Consider the following 18,577-nt stretch of genomic DNA (forward strand, 5'->3'; position numbering starts at 1 on the left):
TGCCTCAGAAAAGAGTAGTGTAATAATGTTATCTTAATCAGTTAAAAGAGTTAAAAAAGCCAACTTAATTAAAACAACGACATATATTTATAAAAAATTGAATCCATACTTTAAAATCATTTTGATACAGATGCATGCAGAATTTATTCTATGGTGAAAAATTCATTATTTCAATACGTAACAAAAATTAGTAGTAAAAAATATTTACATTTTAATAACCTAAAACTTCATTATTAAATTTCTTGGAAAGTCAAATTTGTTTTTTCTTAAAATATTTTGCTTAAACTATTTATCGAAATAAAATATTAATTTTACAGTTTAAATAATTCGAACAGATTTAAAGTCTTAGTGTCATCAGCTGTCGATTGAATGCCCTTTTTGGCTGGAGCCATTGTGTTTTTCACCCCACACGACCTGCCACTGCAGTTATGTTCAGAACTTGCAAAATCCAAGAGTCTATTTCATGAATATAAAAGTTATCTAGAGTTTAATGAAGTGGTTTTAAATTTTAAAAAAATATCAATATTTTTTAAATAGCTAACTACACAGATCATTTTCTAACTTTAATAAAATGGCCTGTAACATGTTTTTTCCACTGAGCTTTCAAATTAACAGCACTATGAGTTTTATGAAACTATACTTCACATATCTCTGATTCCATTTTAGGCAAGGGCTTCAATAAATATTTTAAGGGTCCACTAATTTTAGAGATATTATTACCATTTAGGGTATATATTTTGCCACCAGAGAATGTATCTTTGTTCCTTAAAGGAACTACCTTCGGCGAGGGATTATTTTTCGGAACAAGAACTTCTTGTAACATTTTCAAATCACTTTTATTTGAAGGCGTGATATAGTTTTGGTCGAATTCTGTACAAACATCACTTGGAAAAACAGATAACGACACATTCGAATCTACACTGTTTGGCACACACGTTTGCGTTCGTTCTAATGAAGAAAAATTAGAAAATGGCACGTAACCATTTCTGTTGAGGACTGGAGTTAATAAAATTTCACTGCAACCAGATGAATTGGATGATTCTGATTCTCTGCTGTCATTGAACTGACTCGACTGAAATGAAGTTTTGTGATCAGGCAGAGAGTTTGTGCAATCATTTTGAAAATTTCTCTCACATGCATCGGAGAGAACACTGACAGAAGGTGATTTATTAATACTCGCATTAGTAGAATTTGAAAGATTGTTAAAAATGGATGAGTTATGAAGGTCTATTAGATGCTCATCATGAGCATCAGTGAGGTAAGGAGATTTTTCATCAATCTTCATGTCTTTCATGATCCACGACAAATGATTTTCATCACTTTGAAATGGCATAGAGTCAATGAATTCCTCTACATCGGCAGAAACATCCGAACATTGATTCACTGAATTCGAATCATTTGCGCTCCTCATGTCTCCAATAGATACATAACCAGAGGGCTGCTTTGGTTGCTCCATATCAGCAGCAACTACTTTTTCAACAGTTTTAAAATAAAAATTGGGCAAGTAAGCATCTTTCGATGAATTCCTTGTAAGCTTTTTATTTTTTGACATTCCTTTGCCAAATGGATGATCAACCATTGCCATACTGACCGTATTATCAAAGTTCACCATACCCGTGGCGTAGTAATTTTTCGGAGGTGCAAAACCAAATTTTGAATAGCCTTTGCTTGAGAATGTATTCCCCAAAATATCACCACTACTTTTAGCAAGACCAACCTTAGAATAGGGAGCAACTGCAGGTCCATTTTCAAACTTCTGAGATTCAAATACAGATGGTTCACTATTTGCAAGATTGCAGCTGTAAAACGCAAAAGAATTGCTTCGCCACGGAACGGTTGACGATACGCCAGAAATACCGAATTTACTGTAAGGATGCTCTTCTCTGAGGGAAATGAAATTGTGTCTGCTTGATTGAGGGAATGAAAAGGGTTTCCTTTGTAATTCAGAGTTTAAATCTAAAGATTCTTGCTCAATCAAAATAGGCAATGGAGGTTTTTGAAAATTATGAGCACTGTGCTCCATTAAAAGTGAATCAGGAGAAGCTGGAATAGGAATATCTGATTCTGCACCTGAATCTGATGAAAGTTGTATTCTAGTAGTAGTATTTGAAGACATACTGCTGCAACCACTGCTATCACCACTTGGTTTCCTGCCAAATTTCGTACACCTCCCATTTTTGAAAACCAACTAAGGAACATAAAGTTAATTAACTACATGACATTTACATGCATAAAAACAAAAACATAGAAGCATGCAACATTTAGTAGATGGTTCTCATAAAGGTTAAAAATAAATATGAAATCGAAATATTTTTAAGAATAAATTTGAAAACTCTTATTATTCAATTTATTAAGCAAATTTTAGAACATCCTTTTCAGCTGGTTTAAACAAGGATGGAAAATTATTGTAAAAATTTTTTAATAGAATAGCTTCCACTAATTAATAAATACATTTTAAAAATTTAAGTTTTTTAATTTACTTACATTTCAATGAAAACTAACTACTACAAACAAAAAATCTTATAAAGAAAAAAATATTTTCTAAGATTTAAGACTTGTAGCAAAAATAACAAAAAATTTACAATTTATGGTAAACATACTAAAGCAAAACGTATGTCCTTAATAATCAATTTTGTTTGAAAATTTAGCTACATTTATTACTAAGTTCCTTTTTTTTATAAACTAAAATAATTTAATACAAAATATTTATTGTGAAAAATAATAATAAAGATTTATTTAAAATTTCAATATGAAATAATTTAGAGAAATTATACTTAATTCGAATCATTTCCAAAAAACTCAAATTTTGACTTATGGGAATCCTAAGATTCCATTTATTAGCTTGATTACTTTTAAACTTAAAAATAAGATTTAAACATACATATTAGCATAACATAAAAAAATAAAATAAAAAACTGCAGGCATAAAGGAGGAAAACTGCTCATTATTTTTTTAAAAAACTCTCAATCCCATTATTATAGAAATCATCTTGCATTTTAAAGTAAAAGTTTTTATGTGATGTGTCTGATTTCTAAGAAAACCTTATACAGAGTTAGTTGCGCAATCTTGACTAAAATTGATTAACCTATACATCCAAAGGAGTGTATTCCAATCAGCTATAAGATATATTGATTCTGATATATTTAATTCGTTTTAACTAATTCATGTGCAGTGCACAAGAAAAAAAACTAATCACCAAAAATAACTTTCAATCTAATGGTCGGATCTTCACATACTAAGACTACATTCAATGGTTCAAGGGGGTGACCTCTAATATACATAATTAGTGCACACAAAATTTCAAGTTACCAAATCAGACACAAAATGCACATTCTCTGAATAAACAAATATTTTTGACAAATTTATATTCTGAGCCACAATCTGAAGAATATGGTTTGGTCAGAAGAGTGGTCGAAAGTTTAGACTTCTTAATGTTAATTTTACTTTTTGCGCATTTTGAAACGTATCTTGGAAATTTAAGCAACTCTCAACATTTTTGCACACAATTATAATATTCATTTATACAAAGATAATTCCATGCAGAAAATAGTTTTTAGTAATTGTTTTTACAATTTCATTAAGTAATAATAGACACATTTTTTTAGTTGAGACGTATAAAATTTCAAAGAATGAAATTTTATGTGACAAAATAAAAAATTTAAATGAAATCAGTCAAATAGTTCTTGAGAAATGGAACTTTAAATATACGACTTTTTTTTTTCAAAATTTAGTTCTCCGAATTTATTTGAAAAATTTCGCTCAAATTTAATGATGTGAAAAACTGTATTCAAAATTTAATTACAATTCAAAAATTTTTCAACCACTATTAAATAATGTAACAATAAATAATTATTAATAACTATTTTTGCATAAAATATATAATTGCAACAATTTAATTAATTTTTTTCATTCTCAAGATATGGCAAAATGCGCAAAGAGTAAAATTAACATTAAGGGGTCTAAACTTTCGACTGCTGTCCTGACCAAACAATTGGGACCATATTTTCTACTTTGTGGCTACTCCCCATATTTTAAGGGTTGGAAATCCAAATTCATAGAAAAAAAATAGGCATACTTAGTCATAGAAAGTATGTTTTTTCACTTATTCTGTAACTTAAAATATTGACTACACTAATTAATTAACATATTTGAGGCCAGGCTGTCAAAACATTAAAATTTAGTCTTGATAACTTAAATCCTGATCTTTACATCAAAAGTTATTCAGGGTGTTCCATTTTTTTATTTTGTGTACTGCATATGAGAGAAAGGCTACTAATAATTTATACATAGAATTTTTTTTAATTATTAAACATTCAAATCTAGAGTATTCAATTAAAACGTAGTAAAAATAAATAATAATAACATTTTTCTCCTCATCTGATACCATTAAAATAAAGCGAAAGATTTTAAGCTTTTATTTAAAAATACATATAAACTAAAGTACAAGTATAAACAAAGCTAACTTAAAGCAACATTTATAAATGCTTACTAGTCTAACAAGTAATTTCGGGCAAATAGAATAAATACCATTTTAATTTGTTTTAGAGCATTAAATTTATCAACATTAGGAAAACAAATGTGTAAAAAACTATAGAAACATAATAAAAAAATATCAATGTCCATAATTAGCAAATATAAAGGCTAAAATTTTAACAAATAAAGATTAAACTAAGCATCTATAAAAAAATGAGAACCATCTAAAAATATAGATATGAAACATAATGAAAAATAAAATATTACAATCAATGTAAGCAGAAACATGGTTAAGGAGAAAAAAAAAGGTTTAATTCCTATCTTTAAAGCCATAACAATTTTTACAAACATAACTCATAATTAAAGCTCCTGAAAGTAAAATTGCATGCAAATACAAAAATCAGGCATTGATATAATTTTTAAAAAAATAGAGGCAAATTAATAAAAAATAAAATGCTGGTAGAGCAAAAATAAAATTACTGAAAATGCTACCATGCTATAAATGTTTTTAAAATTCTTTCCCACTACTTATAGTAGTTAGTGGTGAAATTTAATTCAATATTCTAACGCATTGTGGTAAACAAACTAATTTTTAATCAATTTTTTTTCAGCTAGGGAAATTGAATTAAAAATATAAATAGTTGTTTAGATCTTAGAGTAGCAATTTAAGCATGCAATGAAAAAAATTTATAAAATCATCATTAAATTATACAATTAGATTTCACTTCATATAGAAATGTGTTATTTTAAACTCTTAAAGCATTCAAAAAATTCCAGCACTAGATTTAAAATTATTATAGAAATATAAATATTGTTTCTTTGTGTTTAAAAGATTTTACTCATTTTGTTTTATGACTTATAAATTAAAGAAATATTTCTTGCCATTATCATTTCTTTTTTAAAACATTCGACAAAGACATTACCATTTTCTTTCTAAAACGGTACGTCAAATTAAAAATGCATTCAATAAAGTGCTTGCAAAAAAAAGTTATATGCATGCCATTAAAAATAAAAGGTATATCTTTCTAAAGAAATTTATCATTTATTAAAATTTTAAAAAAAAAAATTATTTTTTTTAATTATCTTGAGCAGATAAATTTTGACCTAAACCTATTAAAAATAAATAGTATAGTTAATCTGAATAATTAAACTGTTACAGCACAATCTGTTTGTAAATTAGTTGTAAAAAAAGTAATTTTTTATTGAAACATAATAGAGGAGTAGAGAATATTCTGTTCGACATATTTGACAGGAAACCCCATATTTGCTAGATTTCTTATAGTTACCTCATCAGCTGATGAGTTACTGAACTGAGAGCTCCCAGATCCATGTCGATTTTTATTTTCACCCTCTTCAAATACATATGATAATCGATCAATTTTAGTGTTTGGGTTCTTTTGAGCAAGACCATTTTTGAAACTTTCATAATTACTCAGAGGATTCTGAAAACAAAAATCGAATCTGATTTACTTGAACAAAATATAACTAAAACACAGAGTTTACATGTAGAACAGAATAAAGTTAATTTATAGGAATGCACCATCTCACAGGGGATAAAAGTAACCCTTGAATAGTCAATGTGCGGCCTCTAACTTTCAAACAAAAAATGTGTTTGAAAAAAAAATCTCAAAACAAGAATATGAAATTTTACAGGGCTCGAAAAAACTCAGAAATTTTACCCGTCCCCGAGGACGGCTTGTCCAACAAAGTACCCGTCCTCCTTTGAGACTAACCCGTTGCTTCTAAATAAATAAAAATATAATTTTCTCTCATTTATTACAAACCTTTATACAAATTGCACAATGAATTAGCAGTTACTAGGATTACATTTTACAGTAATAAAAGAAATACTACGTTACTAATAGTAACCTAGTATTTCTTTTATAAAATAATTTATTTCTTTTATGAAATAATTTAAATGACAAAGGTCAAATTATGTGGAATGTCAATTTATCCGAGGGTACTGCGCTTTTTAAATGAATCAAATATGACGTTTGCCAGTTCCACAATCAAACCAATGATTTACAGAGGTTTCTGCACAGAAATCTGAAAGGGGTTTTCCATTTAGGTAGATGTTCATAATTGCGTTTAACGCTTCTTGTTTAAGACCAGTACGTAATGTATTTTTTTTTTTGTAAGTTCATTGCTGAAAAGCCCATTTAAACCGTTGCAGTACTCCCAGACTGAGAAAACATCAATTCCACCATGCGCAGTATGTTGCTGTATTTCTAGATTAGAGGGTCATTTTAGAAGTGAGGAGCTAGACTCTTGTAAGATAACAAAAATTGAAAATGTATCAGGAACATTAACAGGAAAATGGCCGTCTGCGCGGACGTCGGATTCGAGAAATTCGTTGTCCGCGGGGAATTTTTGACCGTCGAGGACGGGCGGACGGGCTGTTTTTCGAGCCCTGAAATTTTATAACTGTTTTTAAAACTAATTTTACTAAACATTTTTAAGCAATGTCTTTCACAAAAATATACTTACAGGAGACAAAGTTTTGAGATTAATTTTTAAATTCAAGGTAAAGAAAAAGAATTCCACAAAAAAGGTTTAAAATGAGCTATAATTTAATTTTATCAGAGGAAAGAAAATGAGAAACTTTAAATATTTTAATGCAAAAATGTGCACATACTCTATCTTTCAATTCTTTTTTTTAAAAATGATATACTTCTTGTGCATTTTTAAATTGTTATTATTTGGTCCAAAAGTGGAATTTATTGTTTGCCACTAATAAATTTTTTTTCTGGTGGTTCTCTAGTACTCTTCGAAAAGTATTGCGCACCTCTAGTTTATTAGCTTTTTCCCAAATTGTTTGAAAAAAATTAAATACTATTTTTACACAAATAATGTGTTACTTAGAAATGTACTTAAAAATCATGCTTTTTTTTCGGTTTAAAATGGTTGAAACAGCCAATTCTTTAAGGACAAAATGTGAAAAACGAATCAAAATACAAAATCTTAAGAAATTATTTTTAAACAAAATTGTTTCTGCAATATTAATAAAATATTTAAACAACAAAACTTTTCCTTTTTATCATTGCAGATCACATCAGATTACTTTTAAGTTTGATTATAAAATAAAATAAAAAGCTATATTATCAACAAAATGCTAGCTTATTTGATGTTTAAAAAAAATCAAAAGAAATAAATTTGCAATGAAGGAAAACTATTCTGATGAGTTTATAATGCAATTGAAAATCCCTATCTAAAAAGTGATGCTTTTCTTTCACTAAAACATAGCTAAGATTGACGTTAGAAAATGAATGTTTACTGAAATAGAATGAATTTTATTTCAGTATAAATCAGTAAACAATTCTTTTTTCAAAATTTTCAACTATTATTCAAAATAATACTGCAGACAAAATTAAAATTTACGCAAAAATTCTTTAAATATTATGATGCATAAATTTTGAAAAATAAATTTTTTACTTACAAGTTCGGGACCTTCAAGTTCTTTTGGCAATCTAACAGCAATATTTTTCATTTGATGAATTTTATCATGCATCCTACAAATAATGAAACAATTTTCTTACAAAAAAATATACTATTAAAAAATAAAAATAATTAATCACAAAAATAAATATTTTAAAGAAAAAAAATATTTAATAATTTTTTATTAATTTGAGTTTTTTAATAATTTATTTTATATTTTCATTTTGATTTTTGATAGTTGATTTGATTCTTTGTTTTTATAACATTTTATCAAAATCTGTTATTATAAACTTAAAATATCTCTGTTATTATAAATTAATTTAAACTCTTTTAATCTATTTATTACAAAATGTACAAATACTAAATAAACACTGTACAAATACGAGATATTACTAAAAAAAAACACTGTTTCTTTTAGAAAACCACATAATTTTAAAAATAAAACAAACAAAAAGAATATAGATAAAAATCTATTAGCTTAATGTTTAATGCAACACATTAGCTTAATATTTATTTTTTAAAAAAAACTCTAGATTAGACAACATATTTTATGGTATTGTATCTCATTTCCACATTTTCCTCATTTTGTCTAAAATGCAATGTATCAGATTTGTATCTAAGATACTATAAAGCACAAAATAGTTAATTTATACATCTTAAAATGAAATAAAATGATAAAAAACTAATTGATAAATAACTTAAAAAAGTATTCCCTATTATTCACGAAAAGAATAATCAAGAATATTTACACATTTAAATTTCAGAAATATATCTTTTCAAATTACCTATACTTAGGAAAAAAATTTTCATCATTATTAAAATTAAACAAGAGAACTAAAATTTTTATAAATTAAATAATATTTTGTATAAATCTTACCATTTGACTAACTTGTAAAAAACAAACATAAATAGAGCTAAGGCTAGAGTTCCACCAACAGCCACTCCTATTACTAGAGCCAGACCTAAACAAGTTGAAAATAATGTAAATACATATAAAAGTTATACTTAAACTAATAGTGTGACAAATTACAAAATTTTAACATCACTTTATTAAGAAAAACTTTCTAACAAATTAGGCTAATACTTAAAAGAAAACTCAAATTTTTTTATATAAGTAAAGAAATTAAGATCAGGATTTTTGATCATGCACCTTCCTTTTTTTGTGACAACTTAGAAATTAATTAATATGAATGTGTGATTAGATAAATGATAATACTCGTTAGAAAAAGTTCAAAAATACTATCACTTTATAATCACCCATTAGTAATTTTTAGTAATAATGTAAGTTTGATAAAAATTATGTATTATAAGAGTAATATCAATTAAAAGTCATCAATAATCTGTTAATTTAAAATTCCAATCATAAAATAACACACTCAATAAATTGGTTCTTCAATCAATAAAACACACTGAGAAACAAATTTTCATCACAAACACAAAACAAAAATGTATATAAAAAGATAAACTATTTTCGATGTTAAATAAAAGTAAATAAATAAGACCAGAAAAAATTATGAGAAAAAAGTGAACGTAATTAAAGATAAAAAAAATATTCGGAGGAAAGAGAAAAGCTGATGAAAGACAAAACTTTTTTGAATAAAGAAATTAGCATAGTTAAAAAGAAAAAACAAACTTTTTGCAAAATAAAATAGTAATCCTATTTAGTTTTTCTATTAATAAAAAAAGCAGAATTAAACAAAAAATTACATTAGGTGATAAATAAATATAAAAATGTAACACATAGTAAAATCAAAGCTATGTCTTATATCAAATTAAAAGGAAAAAAAAAACAGAAGATGACAAAAAAAAAATACACTTAGTAAATGATGGAAGAAACTAAGTCGAATTTATTCGTACGAATAAATTAAAGAACAAAACTAAAAAGAATTGCTTAAACAAGTGTACAAAAGTTTTTTTAACAAAATAAAACAAATAATTCTTACATAAAGTGTTCAATGGAAAAAAAATTAGAAACTTAAGTAGTTATATGAACGAAAATATAAGCAGGGAAACAAAAATTTAAGATGAGAAGAAATAGAGCAGGGGATAAAATAATCATTTTAGGAATAAAGTAAAAAAAAATGAAATTTAAAAAGAATTTTTTAAGAAAATATTTAAAAGATCATTAACGAAAATAAACAAATAACTCTTATCAAAAATGTTTTATTCAAACGCTGTCAGATATCAAATAAGCAAAATTATAGCAAGGAAAATACAAATTTTGAAAAAGAAGAAATAACAATACTAAAGCAAAGATGATAAAAAAAAATTTTATTTGATAAATTTTTTTATTTATTAATATGTTAAAATAAATTTAAAAAATCAAATTCTAAAAAGAATTTCTTTGTGCAAATTTATGCAAGTTCTTTAACAAAAAAGTATAATAAAATAAAAAAAATGATCAACCAACAAAAATACAACGAGAAAAACAAGAAACATTTCAAATAAGAAGAAATAGTATAAAAGTGAAGATGATAAAAAAATATTTTAATAATAAAGTAAAAAAATAAAGAATTATTTATTTGTTTAAAATAAATTAAAGTTTAAGAAAATTGCTAAAAATTAAACTAACCAAAACTCGTGTTAAATGGATCATTTAAAATAAAAAATATTAGTACATAACTTAAAAGAACAAAATTTAAAAAAAAAAAGGTTTCCCTCAGAAAATATACAAAAGGTCAATATCAAAATAAAACAAATAATTCTTATCAAAAACTTTTGACTTATTAAAAGAAATGCTAAAACCAGATATAAAGGATTAAAAATTAAATAAAAATAATAAAAAATTGAATTTTATTCACTTATTTGTTGAATAAATCAAAAGAAAACTCAAAAATCAATTCTTTTAAAAAAAATCTGTAAAAGTTCCTTAACAAAACAAAAGAAAGAATTCTAATCAAAACTATTTGACTCATAAAAATTTCCACAACCTTGTCAAATAACAAACTAACAAAAATATTAAAAGGTAAACAAACATTTTAAATAAGCAGAAACATTACATTAAAGTAAAAAGGATGGAAAAATATTTTTAAACAAAGAAAGATAAATAAAATGTATTGTTTTAAAAAAAACACCAAAATTTGAAAATGAATTCCTTGATAAAAAGTTATATTCCAAAATAAATTAGTTTTCCGAACAATAAAACATACCAGAAGAAGCAATTCTCATGATAAATGCTTGACAATAAAAATGTCATTCACTTTCAAAGAAAAATCTCAAAAATAACAATAGAAAAATCCATGGTACTTCCAATTATCAAAAGAAGGTGTGTTTCTCCCATTATCATCTGATTGGTTGCCATAAAAAAATGAAATTTTGAAACTGAGGGAAAATACTATTTAGAGAGAGGGTCTTTCTTAAGAGGATGTTATGAGAATAAGGACAGGAAGTAAGAGATAGAGATAAGAATTGATTGCAATGTGGGAAGAGATCAATTTTTATTTTCAGGAAATGTCTCTTGAAATGAAGGTCACATAAGTGACACACTTTGAAACCATGCAGGTTATAGTGTTATCCTCTAATATTAGAATGCAGAAAAATTCTGCATTCATAATTTTTTTAAAAATAATAGCATTATCTGTATGGCCATAATTATTATAGCCACGCGCTTAATCAATATAGTTCGAATTAAGGCTGCTGTCTTGAAATATTGAAGTACATTTTAACTATAACTTACAGTACATAATTATTAACTTAAGTACATTATAATTATAACTTTAAGTACATTTCAATTTATCAAAATAACCATGCAGTTTATTGATATGTTATCAATTGATGCTGAATTCTGCACAGCAATCCCGTTTTTTAAAAGACATAAAACAAAATTAGTTACAATTAAAAATTAGAAGACAATCCTAAAATTCCACTATCTTATCTAGAAAGTTTCATAATCATAAAATGAGATACTGTTGCGATTGCCTTTCTAGAAATTTTACAGAAATTGTTCTTTACTTTTTATTTTAAGCTTTATTTTGGGAAAAAAAAGAAACAATAAGAAAGAGGTAGCTATAGATACTTTTTCAGTTCAAAATTGCTATACTGCTACAATCAAATGTTTTTTTCCAATTCATTTAAGAAATATATTAAAATTAGCTTTTTCAATTTTGTACAGATTAAAAGCTATTGCAGTGCAACAATTTGTTACCCAAAAAAGGCTTTGATATGTCTTATTTTGTTCCATAGAAGAAAAAATATTTATAACTGAAAATTAGGAAAAATAATAAAATTTTGTAATCATTCCTAGAATTTTAAAATAAAAAAATTATAGAACTTTCACATTTGTAAAATCTTTCATTAGAGAATTGTTTTTCAGTTTCATGCTAAAGCTATATATATATTTTTTTTTAATTGAAACATTTTAAGAGACATATTGGGTTGCAAACTGCTGTACTGTCTACAAGTTTAGAATTTTATTAATTTTCTGTGGGAAATATGTTTTCCCAAACTACAATCATTTGCAGTACAACCATTTGTTAAACAAAAAGGCTTGAATTTACTTTATTTTGTTCCAAATCATGTGTTTAAAATTGAAAACTGGAAAACAATTACATAATTCTGCTATCATTTATAGAAAATTTAGAAACGCAAATTTATAAAATCATATTTTAGAAAATTGTTTTTTGCTTTTAATTTTAAGCACAATTTTTTAAAAAATAAATCACACTTTTTGGTTAACAAACTGCTATACTGCGATAGTCAGTAATATTTGAATGATTTTTAAACAAAAATATAATAATTAGCTTTTATATTTTCATCTCATAAAGTATTATTATTTTTAACACAAAAATACATTGATTTTCCCTACTTTGTTCCAAATTATGCATTCAAAATTAAAACTTAGAAAACAATTCTTTAATTCTGCTATCATTTCTAGAATCACAGATTTATTAAATCATTTTTTAATTCTAGCTCTATTCTAGATCAATGTTTTTTTTTTTCTTTTTTTTTAAAAAAAAAGCATACTTTTTAGTTCACAAATTACTATACTGCAATATACTGACGATTTTGAATAATTTTTCCACACCAAAAATATTACTATTAGCTTTTTGATTTTCAACAACTTGAGGAATATTCGATATACAAAATTATTTGATGTGTAGTATTTTTATCCAGAGTAAAACTTTGAATTGAAAATAACAAAATAATTTTAAAATTCTGAGAAGAGTAGAATTATTTTCTAAGAAAAAATTCTCACATTTTGAAATTCTGTTTAGTAGAAAAAAAAGCAAATAAAGATATATTTCAAGTTAAAAATAATAGTAAGAAAATTTAAAAGATTGTTTTACTTATGATTATAAAAGTTAAAATAATAAACAAAAAGTTTTTCTATACTTAAGAATCACCATGAATTATTTGTTCACATATTTTCTCCTTTCTTTTCTTAAAAGAAACAAAACATTTTTTTAATATATTCATACTCTTAACTAATTATAAATGGTTCAGCTTTTAACACATTATATATTGGTACCGAATTCTACTCAAAATAAACTCTAAATACTTTCCAATAACACAACATGGTTTCTATCTATGATACTTAAAAATTAGATTTAAAATATCTTTACATTTAAGTAAAAAGTTTGAATAGTTTCATGTTGCATAAAGCATTCTTTGTGTTACATAATATTTTGTACTGAATAGCTATTCCAATAATAATTGAAATTTAAGTAAAAATGAATTGATAGCTTTAAATTGCATACATCAAAAATAATAATATCTAGGAGTCTGGAATTGATAACTTAAAAAGTTCTTATTAGTGCCTTTAAAAAATACAAAAAAAAACCATCATTTGAGAAGAAATAAATTAAAACAATGCTTTCCTCTTTAAAATTGCTTTCATTCATAACAGAATATACAAAGCAATGCAATGCATGCTTGTTGTCGATTAAAGTTTGAAATTGATGTTATATGCTAAAACAACAAGAAAAATTAAATTTTGACTACTAACGTTTTCTTTTTGTATATAAATTTGAATGAACACAAAGAAATAAAAAAAAATTGAAAAAGAAATAACCCAAAAACTTAAAAATGCAAAAGAATAAAAAATGTCCTAAAAGAGAACACAAAATGTAAATTTCATGAAAATCCGGGACCTAATAATAACAATTAACTACCTTGTGACATAATACAAGCAGTAGCTTGAGTAGCTTCTGAGAATGGACTTTCCAAATTTTTGCCATTCTTGATATTAACAGCTTGGACATAAAACAAATATTTAACTCCACCATCCATTACTGTTGAACAATCAGTTTCTATAACAGCTGAAAGACTCTGAAATTGTTGATAATTTGTTTTATTATCTCCATTCATTTGCCATTTAACAACGTAAAAATCTATCGGTCCATTTGGATTCAAAGGAGCTGCCCAAGATACTTTCAGATTTGTAGAATTGATCATTTCGACACGTGGTGGATCCACTACACCAGGTTCTAAAGGAGAAAATATATTTGTTGTAAAATAAAATACAATGTAAGAAAAAAAAATTTTCTTTAAAAAAATTAATCGACATGGTATATGTGTGGTTTCAACAACTAGTTACTTATTTTTAAATATTAAAAAATTATTTCATTTTATTCAAAGAGAGCATGCAAAAATTTACATTTTATTTCAAAAATGCAAAAAAAAAAAAAAAATAATTAACACATTTTGTGCAGTGATTCAAAATGTTACTTAAGGCCGTTCGCTCGCTCGATCGGGAGAAAAGCAACCCCCATGTTATTCTATGGACAGTTCAGTACTGCATAAAATCGTCAATTTTCAAGATAATAACATTCCGTTTTTTGGAAACGAAAGGAAATAAAAATATCTTTATTATCCTGTCTGGAATTAAATTAAAAAAAAATTTTACTATTTTTTAAATTCGAAAAACTCATTCCAACTTCCAACAGTTTTTATCCATAGTAGTTTTTCTCTCATCTAGTTCTTAAGAAGGGAAAATTAAGGTTAAATTCTTATCTTTCATTTAAAAAAAAAAGAACAGAATTATTTTTAAATTTGACCGAGAAAAATGGTACAAAGACATCACGAAATGTGAACTTTAAATCTAAGCTAACTGAGTTATTGTGCTGCCACCTACAATGAAGGCGTTGATTTACCCAATTATGCGAAGTGAAAAAAAAGCAACCCCCTTAGTCGGCTGGTCACTGATTGGTTTAAGGAATGGCGGTTCATTCGAAAAAAGTAGCCAAATTTTAGCCTCTCCTTACTGGTAGAATAAGTAATTTTCTTTACTTGTAAAAATTTCTTAGTGTTTTGCGAATTTTATTTTGGAAAACGCTTTACGTCTTCGATTCTTAAAGTTCCGGAATAAAGGATAAGAATTAATATTATGGGTATGCATTGAAATCTGGTATTATAGACATTATTCTGGTATTAAGACACTATACTTTATTATTATTATTTAGTCAGCAGTTAGTAACCCCTCACCGAGCCTCGATAGCGAACTAGGCAGCGCGTCCGTCTCATAATCAACCCCCTTCCCCTGAATGAATGATTCTGTATTTCTTTCATTAAAATATAGAAATCTACAAATCGGAAAATTTGCAGAAGTTTTTAATAAATTATTTTTGAGTTATCGGTAAAAAAATTTCACAAATTTAAAAACATAAACTGTGAAATTTTCTGATTTACTCTCAATAAATTTTATTTAAATTGAGTTTACAAAATATACATTTACCCATACATTAAAAACAGGAATTCAGGGGAAAAGTTATATGAAGCTTTATTTAGAATAAATTGATTCTCCGATTTTTACAACTTTCAGGTTATTAGCATAATACAATTTTTTTTTTAATTCAACGAATAGTAAACATTATTTTCTTCTTAAAAGTAAAAATATGTACTGTTATTAATTTTTTTATTATTCGCAATTTTTATAGCAAACTCACAAAAAAATTCAGAAAAAATATAAATTTTCTAATGGGAAATTGTGCTGATTATTTAATGGAATAATCTAATTTCGATGGAATGAGAAATTACATTATTTAATAATTCTAAATTAAACTTTTGAAACTAGATACATGAATTTGTATTCAGAAAATAACACATGATTTACCCCTTCAATAAATAATACATTTTCCTATAAATAATACATTCAATAAATAATACATTTGTTACCGGGGTAAAGTATCAAACACCGGCATTCCATGATCATAGAATGCCAGTTTTTTTTTTTTTTTTTTTTTTTTGCCAAGCACGAAATATGAGAATTATTACATACTTTCCCTAGACACTATATGTAATAGCTACACATTCTATAGAATGACAAATGATATTTAGACAAAGTAAGAAAAAAAATCCTGATAAGGCTATTCTGTAAATCACGCGCATTCCTCAATAATTTAAATGTTATTTGTAAAAAATAATGAGAGTGCCATTAAATAAATGTATTCAAGATGCGTAGAGAAAATGAAAGTTGGATAAAACAAAATTTATGCCTTGAAGAATTAATCTGCTTGCTCTGATATGGTAAGCTTCAAAGACGTTTGAATTACATTTCATTACATTCGAAACGAATCATAGACATATTTTTTACTTTGCAGGTTTTTCATTACATTGAATGCTTAGAAAATGTGAGAAATAAGAGTCCTTTCAGGCACTGGCTAGTTTAGGTATAACAACGCCTTGACATTTCACAGAATGTTGACTTACAAACTTTGCCGGTAACATACATATCAAAATGGAAGAGCCGTGGTTGTTTAGGGGATAGAGTGCTCTCCTCCAAATGAGGTGATTCGATTTCGAATCCAAGTGATAGTTGGTCATACGAAATCCGCCCACGGCTCACACCGAGCGCAATGCTAATAAAAAATCAGACGGATCATGGATCCGTTAGGACTATCCGTGGTAGGTTTTCGTGGTTTTCATGTCCACCTAACGCAAAGACGTGTTAGTTCTTTCAAAACGTTCTCCACGAAGGCAAATTTTCTCCCAATACTTGATTGAAGAGTTACTTTGTCTTCTGGATTGTGTTCAAAAGTACAAGGCTACGGAGTTGGTAGTCATATGCTGGAAATTGGGTTGGCTGTTCAACGACAATTACTAAAAAAAAAAAGAAGTAAAAGAAGGGAGAAAAAAAAATTAAAATATTGGAAACCGGTAAGAAAATTATTTCTTATTTTTAATCCATAAATATCAATATATTTTCGGACAGTTATAATAAAGATACGGGACAGTTTTTTTATCCGAAAAAAATAAATGTTGATGATTATTTTGTAATCACAAATAGTGAAATCTTATTTTATTCCTTACGATCTTAATTTTTTTCCTGACAGTTGCCAGTTTTTTTAAAGAAAATAATAAAATATAGTAAATCATTATTGATAAGATTTCGGAAATAAATAATTTATACTAATACAATTTCCAGTTGTATATAATCTTTATGTCCCCTCCCCATGTATTCGCATCTCGCCACCCTCGCGCGTTTACTTTATATTTTCGAAACAGCGTAAACAGTATAAGAAACGAAAACTGAAAAGAAAAAAAAAAGAAAAGAAAAAGGAAATAAGCTAAATAATGAATATAAGAAAAACAAGAAACTGTATCCATCTCTTCCTGTTACTATGGGGTATATGCATAAAACCGGTTTTTTTCTGGCTATTCAAATGTGTAGTTGTACTAGCAGGGACTAATATAGGGAAGAAGATGATCTTTCAACTAAAATGAGATGGTGGAATACTATGAACTAAGATGCCTCGCTTGCTTAGCTTTTATGTATAATAAAACTAAAATAAGACTTTCTGATGCCTAATAAAACAACTTTTCGAAATATTAAAAAAATCAGATTGTTTTATAACAGAAGTTTAATTATATTAGTATGTATACGATTGTTATTTCATATGATAATCAACGTTATTGACATGATTCACAAGCTTTTCACTTATTGTTTTCGAATAAGGTATTCAAAAACATTATTCTTGGTTCCTAATTTTTTACCGGTCCCTCAAATCTCTAAAAGCTTTAAACTTTATTAATATATATGAGAAAACGCATGACTTTAACACTTCAAAAGTTCTAAAATAATTTTCTAAGTATTCCTTGAAAAATATGAAAAAATGCATTAGTAGTGGATTGTTTCGATTATTTTGACCGATTATTATACATACATACAACCATATCTATCAGCAACTGAAATGTCGATAAACTAATACCCCTGCTTCGTTTTCTAATAACCATTTAATTTCTAGTAAATCCTTTTTTCATACAATAACTTTAAACTACCAAGGATTGCCAAATATTTTGATAACATATTCATATTTTTAAATATTGTGAGTACATTTCTTACAATAAAGATTTTAAATTTGAAGAAATTTTAAATGAGCATGCCGAAAATATTTGTATGCCATTTACTACGCTCAGCGATTTGTTTTCAATTTATATAACAGACATTCAATACTTTTACAAGTAGTGGAGAATCGACTAATATTAAGTTAATCATGATAGATTAAATTAGTTTGTAAATACGTATTTTAATCAGAAATTATATAGCAAATTTTTTATAAAATCAATGTTAGACTTATTTTAATTAGTTATAACTTTTAAAGTCTCTTATCATTTCGAAGCTAATTAATCTAAAACAATAAACCAGAATTCAATGGAACTCCTGGATCCAGCATTGAAACAAACTAACCTTCGTAGCTTCATTAAACTAATAACCGGCATTCACATTACATGG

General features: G+C 26.2%; 1 protein-coding gene across 3 annotated transcripts in view; it reads right to left on the bottom strand.

Moving 5' to 3' along the window:
• Positions 1–396: 396 nt before the first annotated feature.
• Positions 397–18,577, bottom strand: part of LOC107452768 (cytokine receptor) — a 102,100-nt gene continuing 83,919 nt past the window's right edge. For all 3 annotated transcript variants that reach the window (XM_016069345.4, XM_016069348.4, XM_016069346.5), the window contains 5 exons: positions 14,019–14,333; positions 8,786–8,870; positions 7,910–7,982; positions 5,760–5,915; positions 397–2,188 (listed from right to left, as the gene is read on the bottom strand). In XM_016069345.4, the coding sequence (XP_015924831.3) occupies positions 635–2,188; positions 5,760–5,915; positions 7,910–7,982; positions 8,786–8,870; positions 14,019–14,333 (2,183 nt within the window). In that variant the 3' untranslated portion in view covers positions 397–634. The remainder of the gene's footprint in view (positions 2,189–5,759; positions 5,916–7,909; positions 7,983–8,785; positions 8,871–14,018; positions 14,334–18,577) is intronic.

The sequence above is a fragment of the Parasteatoda tepidariorum genome, chromosome 1, assembly GCF_982258835.1.
Source record: "Parasteatoda tepidariorum strain Cologne lab strain chromosome 1, Ptep-v5.0, whole genome shotgun sequence".
NCBI classification, from domain to species: Eukaryota; Metazoa; Arthropoda; class Arachnida; order Araneae; family Theridiidae; genus Parasteatoda; species Parasteatoda tepidariorum.